Genomic DNA, 14,724 nt, shown 5'->3' with positions numbered 1-14,724 from the left:
CAGAAAAGACCACACCTCCGTAAAAAGATTGAAAAAGCTCATTATAGGAAAAAAATTACAAGGACAAAAATTAAGAGTCATTATTAGAGCTTGGAGGCTTGTGGGTTATGGAGTTAGTAATACACACCATAACCACACATACACACAAAGACCAGCACAACCCCTCTACAGCTATCATGCTGAAAACAACAAACACGCCTGCTGAGAGAGGGAAAGACATAGAGAAAAAGTCTGAGGTGTATGTAATATGGGCAAAAAAGAGAATACATGAATCAGGTCCCTCTGTTCGTAGCTTTAATTTGTAGCAAAGATCCTAATGTAATAATGGCCGAATAAATAATACAATAAACAGCACCGAGTAGCTAATTTGTCAATTCACTACATAAAAAAGAGATGATTGTCATTATATTGGCTCAGGGAGGAAAAGAGAGGGAGAGAAAGAAGTAGAGAGACATAAAGAATGTGCTCTTGTGTACGTGATTTTGTGTGCTTTTTGGGGTTTGATGTGTCAGAGCGTGGTTTTGTTTTGTGTTTTTTTTCTCAGGCTCTTCCTCTTTCTCTCTCCTCTCTCAACCATTCAGAAACAAGAGAGGTTCCTGGACTGGCATGGGTCCAGTCACATATCCTGTCGTGCTGCTGTGGTCCAATCATGTTCCGGTGTGCCCACCATAGATCGGCTGAGGGAGAGAAAAACAAAGTGAGCGCAGGAGGGCAGCAAGTGGCTTAGTGTCCAGTGACAGTCCACTTAGCCTTTGATTGACAGGTTAATTATCCTGGACTCTTGAAGCATCTGTCATGGCATTCACATCTTTGTAATATAATAAAGAACATATCATCCACGTACTGGAAAACACATTCAGATAAGCTACACACACTTACAATAGCAAATGGCATGGGAATGATATGGGTGATATATGGCAGTCAGATATAAACACGCACAATAACTTCAGATTGATTAAAAAAAAATGTAATGACTCATATCTCGACTGTTGAAATACACCATTAATCCTGATGCGAATAGATCCACCTCTTGAAAACCTTTTTACTAGAACAAATAACAACATATCTCCATGTCATGGATATAGAAATCAGTTCTGCGATTCCTGGAAATGTAAACACATCTTCACACTTTTGTTTTCACAGCCCTTGTGACATTACAAATAGCATCTAATTAATATATGTTTTAGGCATTTGTACACAGTTATGATTCATACTTCTAAAGAAACATTTAAATAATCTAACAATAGGATAAACGCTTGTATATTAAAAAAAGGTCTAAATACCATATGCTAACACCAATAGCATTTTTAACAAAAAGTCTTTAGAGCTCTGACAAGCCCTTAAGGAAAAAACATTCCTTTCTAACACTAAAAAAAGTTCTTTTAAAAGATAACGCAGCTAAAATTACTAACATTCCATTGATTTTTATTTTATTAGCAATTTTGGCTGATGTTCTCTTTAATGGACAGATAAAAACGGGGAAAAAATGGACAGATGGCTGTTAAGCTGACTACAGATTCTTCAGCCACAGACTCATGCTGGAATGTGAGGATAATATTTTGGCTTGCAACAATGCGCATGTATTTAGACAGCACAAAGCTCTCCCAGTGTCAAAGGCCACATGACCTAGCCAAGCCTCCCTCCCTGCGTGGCCCAGCAGGCCGCGGCCCCAGATGCTGTAGCGATGGCTGCACCCGGGAAGCCGGTATTGCCACGTAGATCACCATTCTGGCTGATGTGCAGGTGTGGGGGCAGGGGAGGGAGAGCTCCATTCCAAGGTGAGCTGGTGGTGGAGGAGAGAGCCGACATGGGGTTCAGAGGAAGAACCCCCTCCCCTCCTGCCATGCTTTGCTCAACCGAACCCAGAGAGGAATATGGATCATCCTAACAGAGAGGGGAACAGGAGGGCAAGAAGGGAAAGGAGATAAGAGGAGAGGAGAGGGAAAGAGAAAGAGAAAGAAAGGGGGGAAAAAATGGAAGATGCACCACATGGAGATGACATTAAAGAGGAACCGATTAACAATGGTAAATAAACAAAAAAGGTTGCAGGGAGAAGGGAAAATAAAAAACATGGAACGGTTGGGTAGAATTTTTCTTACCAAGCAAAGGAACAAAACCATTCTGAGAATTTTAGAAAAATACAAAAAGAGAAACTTTTTGGAGGTAAAGCTGGAGAGCAGAGCAGAGCAGAGCAGAGCAGAGAAGAGAAGAGAAGAGAAGAGAAGAGAAGAGAAGAGAAGAGAAGAGAAGAGAAGTGTTTAAAATAGAGGGGGTCTAGTGAGTGCTGTGGTCTTGTACAGATCCCAAGCTCCTTCCTACGTGAATACCTGCAGATTCCACAGTCAGGTGCCAACCTACCTATTCTGTCTGCTCACGAACAAGCAGCTTCAGCAGGAGAGTTACCCTGGATAACCTGATGCAACCACTCCCACTCATGCCATTACAGACAGGAAACTAATGGAATTCCCTTAAACAAAGTAACACCTACATACACTAGGCCTCTTTTTCAAGCTACATTATACACCATATAAGGTTAAAGTTGTATACAGGGTTTGGTAGGAAAGGTGGAATAACAAATCCTCAAATCAGAAATACATCTAAGGTAGGAAATGCTGGAATTGAGGTCAGTATATGTGGCACACATGAAGAATACAGTATGCCAAGGACGAATCAGATCATATCATATCACAGAGTATAGCACACAAGTTGTGTATCTCAACCTACCAAAGTGTTTTGGGGATCGAAGAGGAAATTTAAGTACCTAGAGAAAACCAACACGCGATTGAACTCCAGACCTCGGAAGATTGACACACCAGTCGCGTATCCTGGGGTTCGGAAATGCCTCGGATACCCTGGGGTTCGGAAATCTTCTCTGATATTGATGGCCTCCGCTATTCGTCTTCTAAATCAGTAATCTCATCTATCCAGAATATCTATGTCTCTTGTCTCTTGTCTCTTGTCTTATGGAATCTGCTGACCAATGTGCATACAGTCCCCTGTGAAACTATTGGAAAGGCTTGGCCAATTCATTTGTTTGCAGTATACACCAAATACTTTTGGGTTTGAGATCCAAAGATGGATATGAGACAAAAATGTTTGTATGTCAGGATTTCTTGAATTTCTTGGAATTTATAAAACATGAAATCATTTGTATCAGGCCACCCTATTTTAGGTGAGCAAAAATATAGGAATATTGTCACAAAGCAGACAATCAATGGCCTTATTATTGTTTAAAGTGCTATACAAATAAATGCTACTCAGCTGGGTTAAGGTCTGCTGTCTGGGGAAAAAACTCAACAATACAAGTTGACTGTGTTTTGGATCCTTGCCTTGCTGCTTGATAAAGTTTCTCTCGATTAATATGGATGCAATTGTCAGGACCAATGAAGCTGCCATGCAGTTTCATGTCATTATGCTACTTCCACCATGTTTCACAGAAAAGCTGGTAGGTTTTGGATCATGAGCAGATTCTTTCTTTCTTTACACTTTGGCCTTTGCAGCTCTTTGGTAGATGTTGATCTTGGTTCCAGAACAGGTTTTTGGCTCATATCTGTATTTCTTTGTGAATTCCAATTTGCCTTCTGATTCTTACTACTGATGAGTGGTTTATATCTTGTGGTATATTTCTGCTTTCGAAGGTCTATTCAGAATGGTCCTTTGTACTGCATATCCCATGCTTCTGTACAGGAAGCAACTTGAATTGAATCTTTGCTGTTCAATCATTCTATTTCTCTGAATGCTAAACAGCTCTTGAGCTGTAGGTCTTTGGACAGAACTCATGAAACAATACAAACCTAATCAGTAATGTACCTTGAGGGAAGGCTTGTGAGTGGTCCTTCGCTGGGTTAAGGAAATACGTTCTGCCTGAAGGTTCCTGCAGTTTCTGGCTGATTTGCAGCACCCTGAGATTCTAGCCTTCAGAACTTAGTCCTTATGGTTCTGGTCTCCTGGGCATGTATTGTTTCTTTGAGGAAGTCCCTCATCCTAATTTGGTTAAGGCTCTGGATGACAGAATGTAGGTGACATCTGCAGAAAAGCTTCAGAGTTTTGGTCTGGCTCTGAGATTCTGCCTGTGTTAGCAAATGGCATCTGAGCAACATCCAGATGGAGAAAACTGAATGGATGCCACGGTGTGTTGAGCTTTTTGTAAGATGTCTGACAAATGATCTCACCAAGTGGAGGAACCATGTACAGAGCTATCATGGAATCAAACTTCAGTTGAACAATGCATTTAAACACTGCGGTGTGTAAATGTTTGTGTAAGCCAAAATGCCAAAAACTTATGAGGTAAATACTAGTTGGTAATCTTCTCTAGAGGTAAATACTCATAAATACTAATATGATGATGTGCTTTTGATAAAGAAAAAGCAGCAATTCTGTGTTCTTTGGGCTGCTGTATTTGATTGGCACAGGTTTTACGCCGGCTGCCCTTCCTAACACAACCCTCCCGTTTTATTAGCACTGGGAGTTAATTCTTCAGTGTCGGGGTTAGTTCCCTGCCCAGGAATCGAACCCCAAGCCACAGCAATGAGTGCACGGAATGACCAAGAGGCTCTAATAAGCAGCACATTTATTAGGGTGTCTGTTAAATACTGTAAATATTACACACTCGAGAACCTGAGTGGAGAATAAAAACACTTCTGAGTTTACAGAATTTGCTTCAATATAAAAATTCTTGTGTAAACACTTGAACAAATGAATAATTTTATAATCTGTTCGTATCCAGCTCGATAAATGATTGCTAGAGCGAATGATGCAACTCACTTAGGCCCCGCCCACACGAATCTGGATATTTTTCAAACTTATCCGCATTCTTCCACATCATTTTTATTGTCACTGAAAATAAAAATGACTAAAGGTTTTCACTGTTTTTGTGTGGATGGGAAAATGTGTATGACCTTTAGCAGTAGTTGGATCTCACTGTCAGTCCACACTTATAAATCCTTGTATTAATCTTTTTTTTAGAACATTTGGCCAGGTTGATGTTTTAAAAATATAATACATGTGGGTGTAGCAGGGGGCACGGTGGCTTAGTGGTTAGCACGTTCGCCTCACACCTCCAGGGTTGGGGGTTCGATTCCCGCCTCCTCCTTGTGTGTGTGGAGCTTGCATGTTCTCCCCGTGTCTCGGGGGTTTCCTCCGGGTACTCCGGTTTCCTCCCCCGGTCCAAAGACATGCATGGTAGGTTGATTGGCATCTCTGGAAAATTGTCCGTAGTGCGTGAGTGAATGAGAGTGTGTGTGCGCCCAGTGATGGGTTGTCACTCCGTCCAGGGTGTATCCTGCCGTGATGCCTGAGATAGGCACAGGCTCCCTGTGACCCGAGGTAGTTCGGATAAAGCGGTAGAAAATGAATGAATGAATGTGGTTGGAGCCTAATTATATGTGGTTGCAAGTGAACTATGCTCCAATTGCAAGAAAACTCCATCTCCACAACTACAACTCCACACTCAGCTATAGAGATACTTCCTTACATCCTGCAAGACTGAAGTAAAGAACGATATACAAGTCGTCTGTCTAAAGGAAGCAGCCGCTGTTCTTCAGTCTTTTAAATAAGAATCACCATGAACATCACTTTGGTTCCCTAGATGAATGAAGCATCAGTTTGTAACTGCCCTAAACTGGAATTAATGCTCAGTATGTTTTTCATAGTAACAACAAAGGCATACTGTAAAAAAAAAGACATAAAACATTATTCATAAAAATGGTTGCGTTCAAGCAACAGCACTTCATATGAGGGATGGAGCTGTAGATGTGAAAGTGAGGAACCCTGTATGGTAATTCAAAACGCACTCAAACGAACACATTGACACAAATATGACAACGTATGACGATTTGGTGGAAAGTGCACTGTGATTAATGGTACAGTAAGAAGGTTAGATTGTAATGGAAGTGGGAACAATCCAAACAGCAACCGCATATGTTTGCATGCACATCAATAACCAAATCTTGGTTTATATCAATATTGTAGACCAAAACATACCACGTGATCGGATAATTGGGTAATTGCATGAATGAGCAGGTGTACAGGTGTTAAAGTCAACGCTGACCATATTTAACCTGTGGAAATATTCTTTTCAGCATACAAAGGCCAGGCTTTGAGTCAAATCTTTTCAGGTTTCTGTGTGCATGGAAACGTAGCTAAGTGTGTTTTAGCCAGTACTGAACTGCAGTAGGCTGCACGTGTGTATGTGTATATGAAAGAGACAGACCTCTCCTGTAAATATTCGGGATTTGAGGTCAGAAACGCCACTGCCTCTCAACTCATCCTCCACCGCCATCAGCCTGGAACACAACACACATCAACACAATCACAAAACTCCACAATCACACAACGATACGATCATACAACACGTACATGCAGCACCACAATCACTTGGCACAAGACGATCGATAAATCGATAAATAATACAAAAACACAATCATGCTAATTCTAATAATATATGCTAAGATCAAATAATATTTACTATGTTGCTAGAATCATTCACTATTTTATCAGTGCACCTACATTTTATATGTATAGTGGTGCTGAAGTCAGGAAGTGACACTGATCAAGGTCTAGAGGGTGACAAACACGCACTAGGACTTAATCCATAAGATTGTATATAGTTAAGTTGTGTTTGCAAATTCCTCTGATTGAAATTTGAAAAATTGTTCATGAGTATAGCAAGTATAGTGAGCAGTGTAGTAAAACTGATAACTAATAATAACGCACATGCTGAATGTTAGTAGAAAATGATACTTATAATAATCATAATTGCACATGCTGGAATCTCGTAGCCTCATGTAGGAAATTACATGGGAAAGTGTGTTATCTGTAAATTAGTGTGAGATCATTTAGATGCCTAGATCTTTATCTCAGATCTCATTAGAGCTTTATATGAATAGCATGTGCTTCTGAGTACACAAAGAGCTGGAAGACGGTTTGTTGGGATGAGGAGCCTTGGGCAGGTGAAACACACATCCAGGTTCTTCAAAAGTGCACGGAAATCATTGCAGGGTGGTGCAAAATGTGATCTTAATACTAAAACATGCCACATGCGATTTAATTTATATGAAAACTTTTATAAAAATCATCTTCTGATTTTTAAGTATATTCGATCTAGCACCCCTCACACTGAACTATGGGGGACCATCAGTGCAGTTCTGTGGCTCGAATAACTCTCTCTCTCTCTCTCTCTCTCTCTCTCTCTCTCTCTCTCTATATATATATATATATATATATATATATATATATATATATATATATATATATATATATATATATATACAGTATATCATCTATTTGCATGTTCCATTTTGAGTTTTAATCTGCTGGATATGAGTTATTTATCTGATTTATCAATTTAGTCTATTTGAACTATACATATAAATTTTAATTTAAGTTCTATTTGATAGTCATCTATTTTTTTTATCTAAGTTATCTATTTTTATCTTTTTCTGTTATAAATGAAAAAAGTTTTGGCCTCATACACAGAGTATAAAAAATACTTTATTCCACCTTAAGACCTCAAACCAATTACAAACACGTCTTCAAATAAAAAAACAACAAAATGCTAAACACATGGGGATTAGTGCAGTACAAATAAACTCAGTCCTGTTATTTGTAGAAATCGTTGATCCGTTCTACTCAGATATTCACTAGGACCATATCATCATCATACACCTGATGCTAAAGAGGCCACTCACAAGTTTTTGTTAACAGGTGAAGATCCTCCTTTATGGTATGTAATTAAAATATCTTTTATTTGGTTGATTCCAAAGAAGTTTTCTTTTGCAGATCAATAGATATAATTCAGTTTGATTCAATTTTATTTTAATGGACATTGTCTCAAAGTAGCTTTACAGAACATAAGAAACCTATTACAAAAAGTTCTAGATTAATATTAGACTTATATTTAAATGTGTTTGTATTTATCCCCAATAAACAAGTCTGAGGTGACCGAGGCGGTTGTGGCGAGGAAGAAACCTTGAGAGGAACCAGACTCATCATAGATCAGTTGAGTTTTAATCTACAGTGATGCCTCGAGATACGAGTGCTCTGACATACGAATTTTTTGAGATACGAGCTGTGATTCGACCAAATTTTTGGCTTGAGGTACGAGCAAATTTTTGAGATACGAGCATCCAAGCCGACGCCACCGAAACAAAGATCCCCAACAACCACGTGTGCTCTGTTTCCCCGCCTCAGCTTCCCACGTCTCACTCAGTTAAAGCCGCCTTTCCACTGCACACGACAAACGACGGCCGATAAACAGGAAGTCAATCAGTCGCAAAGGCGCTGCGTGAGGTGCCGACCATCTGCGGATCTGTAATTTTTTCGGATCCGTTTTGAGCGTTGGATCCGTTAAAAAATTTAACTTGTGCGACTACACCGCATCTGATATGCCGACCGGACAGGTTTTTATTAAAACTACCGGCAGATGTTAGTGAGGAAAGAGTGACAAAAAAGGCAAAAACAAGTGAAGAGAAAAGCGATGAAGAAAATTAAGCAAAATTAATGTAAAGAAAACAGCAATTGTAGCAATTAAGTTCAGTTAAGTGAATTTCAGTTCTGTCAGGACCACTTTGTCGAAAGAGCATGGTTCCGGCATGGTGGAGTCGGGGTTGGAGGAGGGAGTTTACGCAGCAGCGACGCGCTAGAAAGCGGCTCTATGAATGGGAATTTAAATGGTCGGTAATATGGATGTCGTAACCGGATTGGTGCGCGTCGTGTACAGCTGATTAACAGCTGATGCACGCTTGACGACGTGGCCTGCCAGAACTAACACGATGCTTGATTTAAGTTTGTTAATTTTTGTGAAGTTTAGTTAAGTTCCATTTAAGTGTAAAGTAGCATTAAGAGTGTACAGTAGCGAGTAAGTGAACGAAAGCGAAAGTGTACGTACGAGACAAAATTCCGCCTGTTTACTCCCCCCTCAACCTCCGTGCGCATCTTCCGTAAAGTAAAACCAGTTTATTTTTTTAACATTCTCTTTTATTACTGTATGTTTTTATACAATATTTGTCATTTATAAATACAGGTTCTGTACATTTTTCATATTCAGAACACATAAACAAAACAACTGGAGTGGAATTTTGCGAGCTGGAACGGATTAATGGGATTTCAATTCATTTAAATGGGGAAAATTGTTTTGAGATACGAGCAATTTGAGATACGAGCAAAGTCACGGAACAAATTAAACTCGTATCTCGAGGCATCACTGTATTTAAGTTATCCATTTCAGTTTGTTGATTTTACGATGTGCATTTGATCTAATTATTACCTTTATTTATAAGTATTAATCTATATATCTTTTTTTAGCTTGAAAATAAGTTCATTCATTCATTCATTCATTCATCTTCTACCGCTTATCCGAACTACCTCGGGTCACGGGGAGCCTGTGCCTATCTCAGGCGTCATCGGGCATCAAGGCAGGATACACCCTGGACGGAGTGCCAACTCATCGCAGGGCACACACACACTCTCATTCACTCACACAATCACACACTACAGACAATTTTCCAGAGATGCCAATCAACCTACCATGCATGTCTTTGGACCGGGGGAGGAAACCGGAGTACCCGGAGGAAACCCCCGAGGCACGGGGAGAACATGCAAACTCCACACACAAGGCGGAGGCGGGAATCGAACCCCCAACCCTGGAGGTGTGAGGCGAACGTGCTAACCACTAAGCCACCGTGCCCCCTGAAAATAAGTTAACCTGCATTATTTATTTATTTTTTTTGAGTTATCTATTTGAGTTTTTTTTGTAGTTATATGACTGATCTTTGAGCTGAATCTGTTTGCATGATATTTTTAAGTTTTAATCTATTCATCTCTATTTGACTTTCACTCTATTTCACTGATCTATTTCAGTTTCAGTTTAGATGAGTTATAGATTTGAGTTGGAATCTCTGAGTTTATTTACACCTTTTGACTTTTACTTTATTTGAGTTTTAAAATTAATAGAAATAGAAATACCTTCAGTTCTGTTAGCACACTTTCATAACTGTCTACATAAGAAGATCATTTCTTGCAGCAGTCTCAGATATAAATAACTTTAATTTAATCTCACTCAAATTTCACTTCCGGAGATGTCGGATGACTGCGGCCTACTGAGGGCTGTTCTTTTGTTGGCACAATATCACAAAAGCTGCAGGAATTAGACCATGTTTCATGTAAATTATAAACGGTATAACAATGGTAAATGGGGCAGGTAATATGCATATGACCTACTGGGCAGGGGCTTGTTTCCATGCAGCTGAAGCTGATTCATCAATTGCTCTCAAATCACGGCTGGATTTGATGCCACTTATTCTATACGCAACAAGACAATCACATAGAAAATATCAACATGACCACACTTTATTAAGCAAGACAATCACAAACAACAGTACACAATAACCACAAAATAATTTCACGTTTGTACAACAACATGCAAAACAATAAGACATGAAACACAATCGCTCAAATGACGTGAGAATCAGAGTGCTGAACCCTTCCAAGAGATTTGGACATTATGTAGTGGCCTGCATGCTTTCTTTTGGGCTTTACTGAGACTGCTCCTTCACACACACATACACACACACATTGTGTCTCAACGGGGTTGTGACCTGTTGATGATGCCTTTGATCTGCGAGTCTTTCTCCAGCTGCTGCTGCCTCAGTCTCCTCTCGCTGTCATCCAGCCGGCTCTGGTACTGCAGCAGGATCTTGTTGGTCTGCTGCTCTTGGGAGTGCAGCCTGCGTTCATACTCCTCCAGCTTACGGTGGGACATCATCAGCCGTTCCTTCAGGGAGTGGATCTCCTCCTCATACTCACGCACCTGCACACACACATACAAAGACATACAAAACAATACATTAGTATCTTGGAACCTCTTTGTAATTCTTTGCATTGATATTTATGGCTTATGAACTTTTGTATCAATTTGAATCTGACCATTTAGGTACTGACTAGAGCAGTGGTCTCCAGTTTTATATGGAAAGGGTCTGTGTGGATACAGGTTTTTAGTCAAACCAAGCAGAAGCCATACCTGAGTCTAGCGAAAGCCAAGATCAACTGATTAAACAGGTGGAATCAGGTGTGGCTCCTTTTTGACTGGTATGAAAACCTGCACCCATGCAGAACCTTTCTATCTTCATTCTATCTACAGTATTTCTATTCTTTCAGCTCACGGAAGTAGATTTTCCAAATGCTCTGCATTCTTGCACATTCAGTTGGTTGCCTTTGCATTTTTGTGTATAGGAAATGCACATTGTAAAAGAATTCATAAATTGAGATTGGTAGTTAAGCTTGTCCTCACTAGCGGACTCCAAAGATTGATTTTATTCCAATTTTTACAATGTGAAATGTCACAGCACAGAAACAGCACTCCTTAGGTTTGCCAATGACCTTCTACTTTCAGCTGACCCTTGTCTCATTGATATTCTCCTCCTTCTTGTCCTCACTGCTGCTTTTAATACCATCAATCAAACCATTTCAATTTCAGTCTCTATTAAGCATCTGTAACCCAGCTCTGGCGTGGTTCATTTGTTACCTCAAACAGACAGCAATTCTTCTCTATTGGCTAATTCGTATCTCGAACGGCTACTGTTTCTCAAGGTGTTCCTCAAGTTTCCATTCTAGGCCTCCAGTTATTTATCATTATGTACTTGCACTTGGCTCAATTATTCAAAAGCGTTTGCACTTTTATGCACTTAGATCTACCTCAGATGTACATCATCCATTTCACTTCCTTCCTTGTCCCTGCAAAACACATTATCCTTTCATATTACCAAACACCGGATTGTTTGATTGCCTGATTGGCACCACTGACACCATTAGCATTTATCTATCTGAAACCTTGGTATTCTCTTTGACTCACTCACGGTTCACTCTGATATTTCCTCAGTCAACAAACTGTCTTCTATTTCACATCTGCAACATTGCATAAGTGTTTTTCTCTTCATCATCTCACTCTATTGGTATGCGTCAGGTGATGGGATTCAGAACGAGTACCATACCCTAGTCAGTTACAGCTCTGCATGTTAGCTAAGGAACAGAGCGTTTCCTGTTTATATTGTATAACAGTCTGGATATGGAACCTAAGGGAATATAAAACCTCTCACACTGTCAGTTTAGAGTGAAAGAGAACATGGATTGAATAAAAAAGCTATCCTGTGTACTGGTTAGCACACCATTGTACCAAACCCAAGACTACCTTTAAGAGGTGGTGTGAGTTTGCCTTGTACTGCGGAATTGCACTGCGATTCCTGTGAATGTGAACGCAACTCGTACTCACTCGTTCAGGAATAAAAGTAACAATACATTTACAGCATTTGGCATACATCCTTATTCAGAACAACTTACATTTATCTTATTTATGTAGCCAAGAAGTTAAGGGCCTTGCTCAGGGGTCCAGCAGTGGCAGTTTGGTGGTGCTGGGATTCAAACTCACAACCTTATGATCAGGTGCACAATGTCTTAACCATTAACCACATCACAACCTGCCTGTGACTTTTAGCCGATGACCAGCAGTCTGCACAACACACGTGTAGCGTGAGTGGAAATGTTGTGGGACACAGAAGATTTGCTTTCTGAGGTGCCTTACTGAGCATTATAACACCTACATAATAAATAAATAATAAATAATAAAGTCGATATGCTTGTGCTTGCTCTCAATTCACATTTGTAATGAGGTAAGATGAATATTAATGCAACAGGGTTCAACAGAATCAAGGGAGATGGAAACAAGACCAACACTGCAAGGGTGTCAGGAAGAACTCACACTCAGATTGCAGCAAAAGTGCCCAGTGTGATCATCCAGTGTAATCATTCAAGTGCTACTCATTTTTCCACTTCTGGTACATCTGGATTAGTGTGATTAGTGTGTAACAAAATATGAATGCCACTCCAATCCATCATGGACATTATAGATGATTTGTAAATGAAAATTGTCACTGACCCGGTCCAGCCGAGACTCGTCCATGCTCTTAGAGTGCTCCTTAAGTTTCAGGTCCTCTCTGTCCACACGCAGGCTCTCAATGTCAGCTGACAGGTGTGGCATGTTGGACACCCAGGCGACTGTCCGCTCAGATGCAGGGGTCGGAGGGTTCAGTGTGGATGGAGACTTAGAGCCCTAAACGCATGCACAGATAAACAGGTATGTGAAATAAAATCGTTTTATGCTTAAAAAAAAAGAGTTTTTAAAAGCTTTAAAAGTTAAAAATACAGGTCCATATGTCCCATTACATTATTAGCCATTTATACTTTTCCTTAGATATGTAGATGCAGATATAACTAAATAATTAGCATTTACCAAGTGACTGTATTTATTTGCCTTGTAAACAGTGACCTGCTTTTAACTGCTGTCTTTTATTCAGTCGGCTGCTTATGATTGTTTGGTGCTGAACCAAGCAAATTAGGAATAAAAGACATTTATACCCAGACAATTAAAATCTTGCTTGTATCCTGACTTATGAAATTATATATACAGTACATGAACATTTAAAATTCATCCTGCCTCTGTAGATAAATGTGTCTGTAATCAGAAATTGGATGACGTAATGGTCTCATTAGTATTATATCATTATAAGCAAATATGTCCATGACATTTGAAGACCAACCTTCAGTGTAATTCCAGATTTTAGTTAGTTTTATGAATAACATGGTTACTGCATCCAAACTTGTGATTTTTTTTCCCCTGTCATTTTTAATCTTGTGAACATTTTAATAAAAAGCACCAGCATTGGCATTCATTAAGAACATGCATCACGTATTAAAAGAGGATTTGGTTGACAGATGTGGCTTAGAGAGACAGATGTGAAAATGAGTCTCAGACCTCATGAAACCTCCTGGTTTCACTGATCAAAGTTAAATCTGTTGCATATGTGGCTTCATCAAAAATTGACAGCTTGATATGCCTCCTTTCTGTGCGATCATTGCATTTAATTTACCCAGGGTGTCTCACACACCAAACAGATTTGTAGTATGTCAGTGTATCCGCCACATAGACAATGTTGTATTGTGTACAGTTGTGTGTGTACCTGCTTGTTAGTTGTTGGTTTTAGTAGGTGCTGTTGGTTGGATTGTTGGGCAGTTTTAGCAGGAGTATCGCTCTGTGCATTCTCTGTATTCTCACTAGCGCCCCCCTGTTGCTGCTGGTTATCACTGGCCGTGCTGGATTGGTGAGGGAGACCAGGGGCAGGGCTGTCCTTAACGGAAAGCTGCTGCCGTGGTAACGGCCTTGCTCCAAAACTTGACTCAGGTGACTGAAGGAGGTTTCCGCTCTGTGGTCGGACCTTGGGTGGGGTGGAGTTAGCGGCTGAGCTGACTGACAGTTGGTGGGAAGGCTGAGGCTTTATGCGCTGTGTAGGAGGAGGAGCCATAGAGGCCTGACGTACAGGATGCATGGTGGCCGGAGGCGTTGCGACTGAGGCGGGTGTTCCGGTGCCAGTAGCAGTCTGAGGAGCCATGCCCATTAATACCTGCTGATGGAGATTCTCCTGGAGATACAGAGAGATACATAATGTATATTATACACAAAAAAATTCATCACAAGCCATCAGGTCAAAGTATATTCAGATGACATGCTCTTGCATTTATAAAAATTAAAGTCACAGAGAAACAGCGGTGCATCTCCTTAAATTATTTCTTATTTTTCAAGGGTTTTTCAGTTCTAAGTATTAAATTATATCTGCATTAGATCATACACAACTTATACTGACTTTCACTTCTATTTACTTTTTTTTTAAAGTTTGC

The 14,724-nt window shown here is 40.0% G+C and overlaps 1 protein-coding gene across 4 annotated transcripts in view; it reads right to left on the bottom strand.

The window, feature by feature from the left end:
* Positions 1-412: 412 nt before the first annotated feature.
* The window catches only part of syngap1a (synaptic Ras GTPase activating protein 1a), a 128,576-nt gene continuing 114,264 nt past the window's right edge, over positions 413-14,724 (bottom strand). For 2 of the 4 annotated variants that reach the window (XM_060886873.1, XM_060886877.1), the window contains 6 exons: positions 14,010-14,468; positions 12,929-13,102; positions 10,596-10,807; positions 10,219-10,299; positions 6,212-6,284; positions 413-677 (listed from right to left, as the gene is read on the bottom strand). In XM_060886873.1, the coding sequence (XP_060742856.1) occupies positions 648-677; positions 6,212-6,284; positions 10,219-10,299; positions 10,596-10,807; positions 12,929-13,102; positions 14,010-14,468 (1,029 nt within the window). In that variant the 3' untranslated portion in view covers positions 413-647. The remainder of the gene's footprint in view (positions 678-6,211; positions 6,285-10,218; positions 10,300-10,595; positions 10,808-12,928; positions 13,103-14,009; positions 14,469-14,724) is intronic. The other 2 variants (XM_060886874.1, XM_060886876.1) reach the window with 2 other exon arrangements.

The sequence above is a fragment of the Tachysurus vachellii genome, chromosome 14 (genome assembly GCF_030014155.1).
Source record: "Tachysurus vachellii isolate PV-2020 chromosome 14, HZAU_Pvac_v1, whole genome shotgun sequence".
Lineage (NCBI taxonomy): Eukaryota > Metazoa > Chordata > Actinopteri > Siluriformes > Bagridae > Tachysurus > Tachysurus vachellii.
Note: the sequence above shows the minus strand (reverse complement) of the source record. Positions and strands in the feature narration are given on the sequence as shown.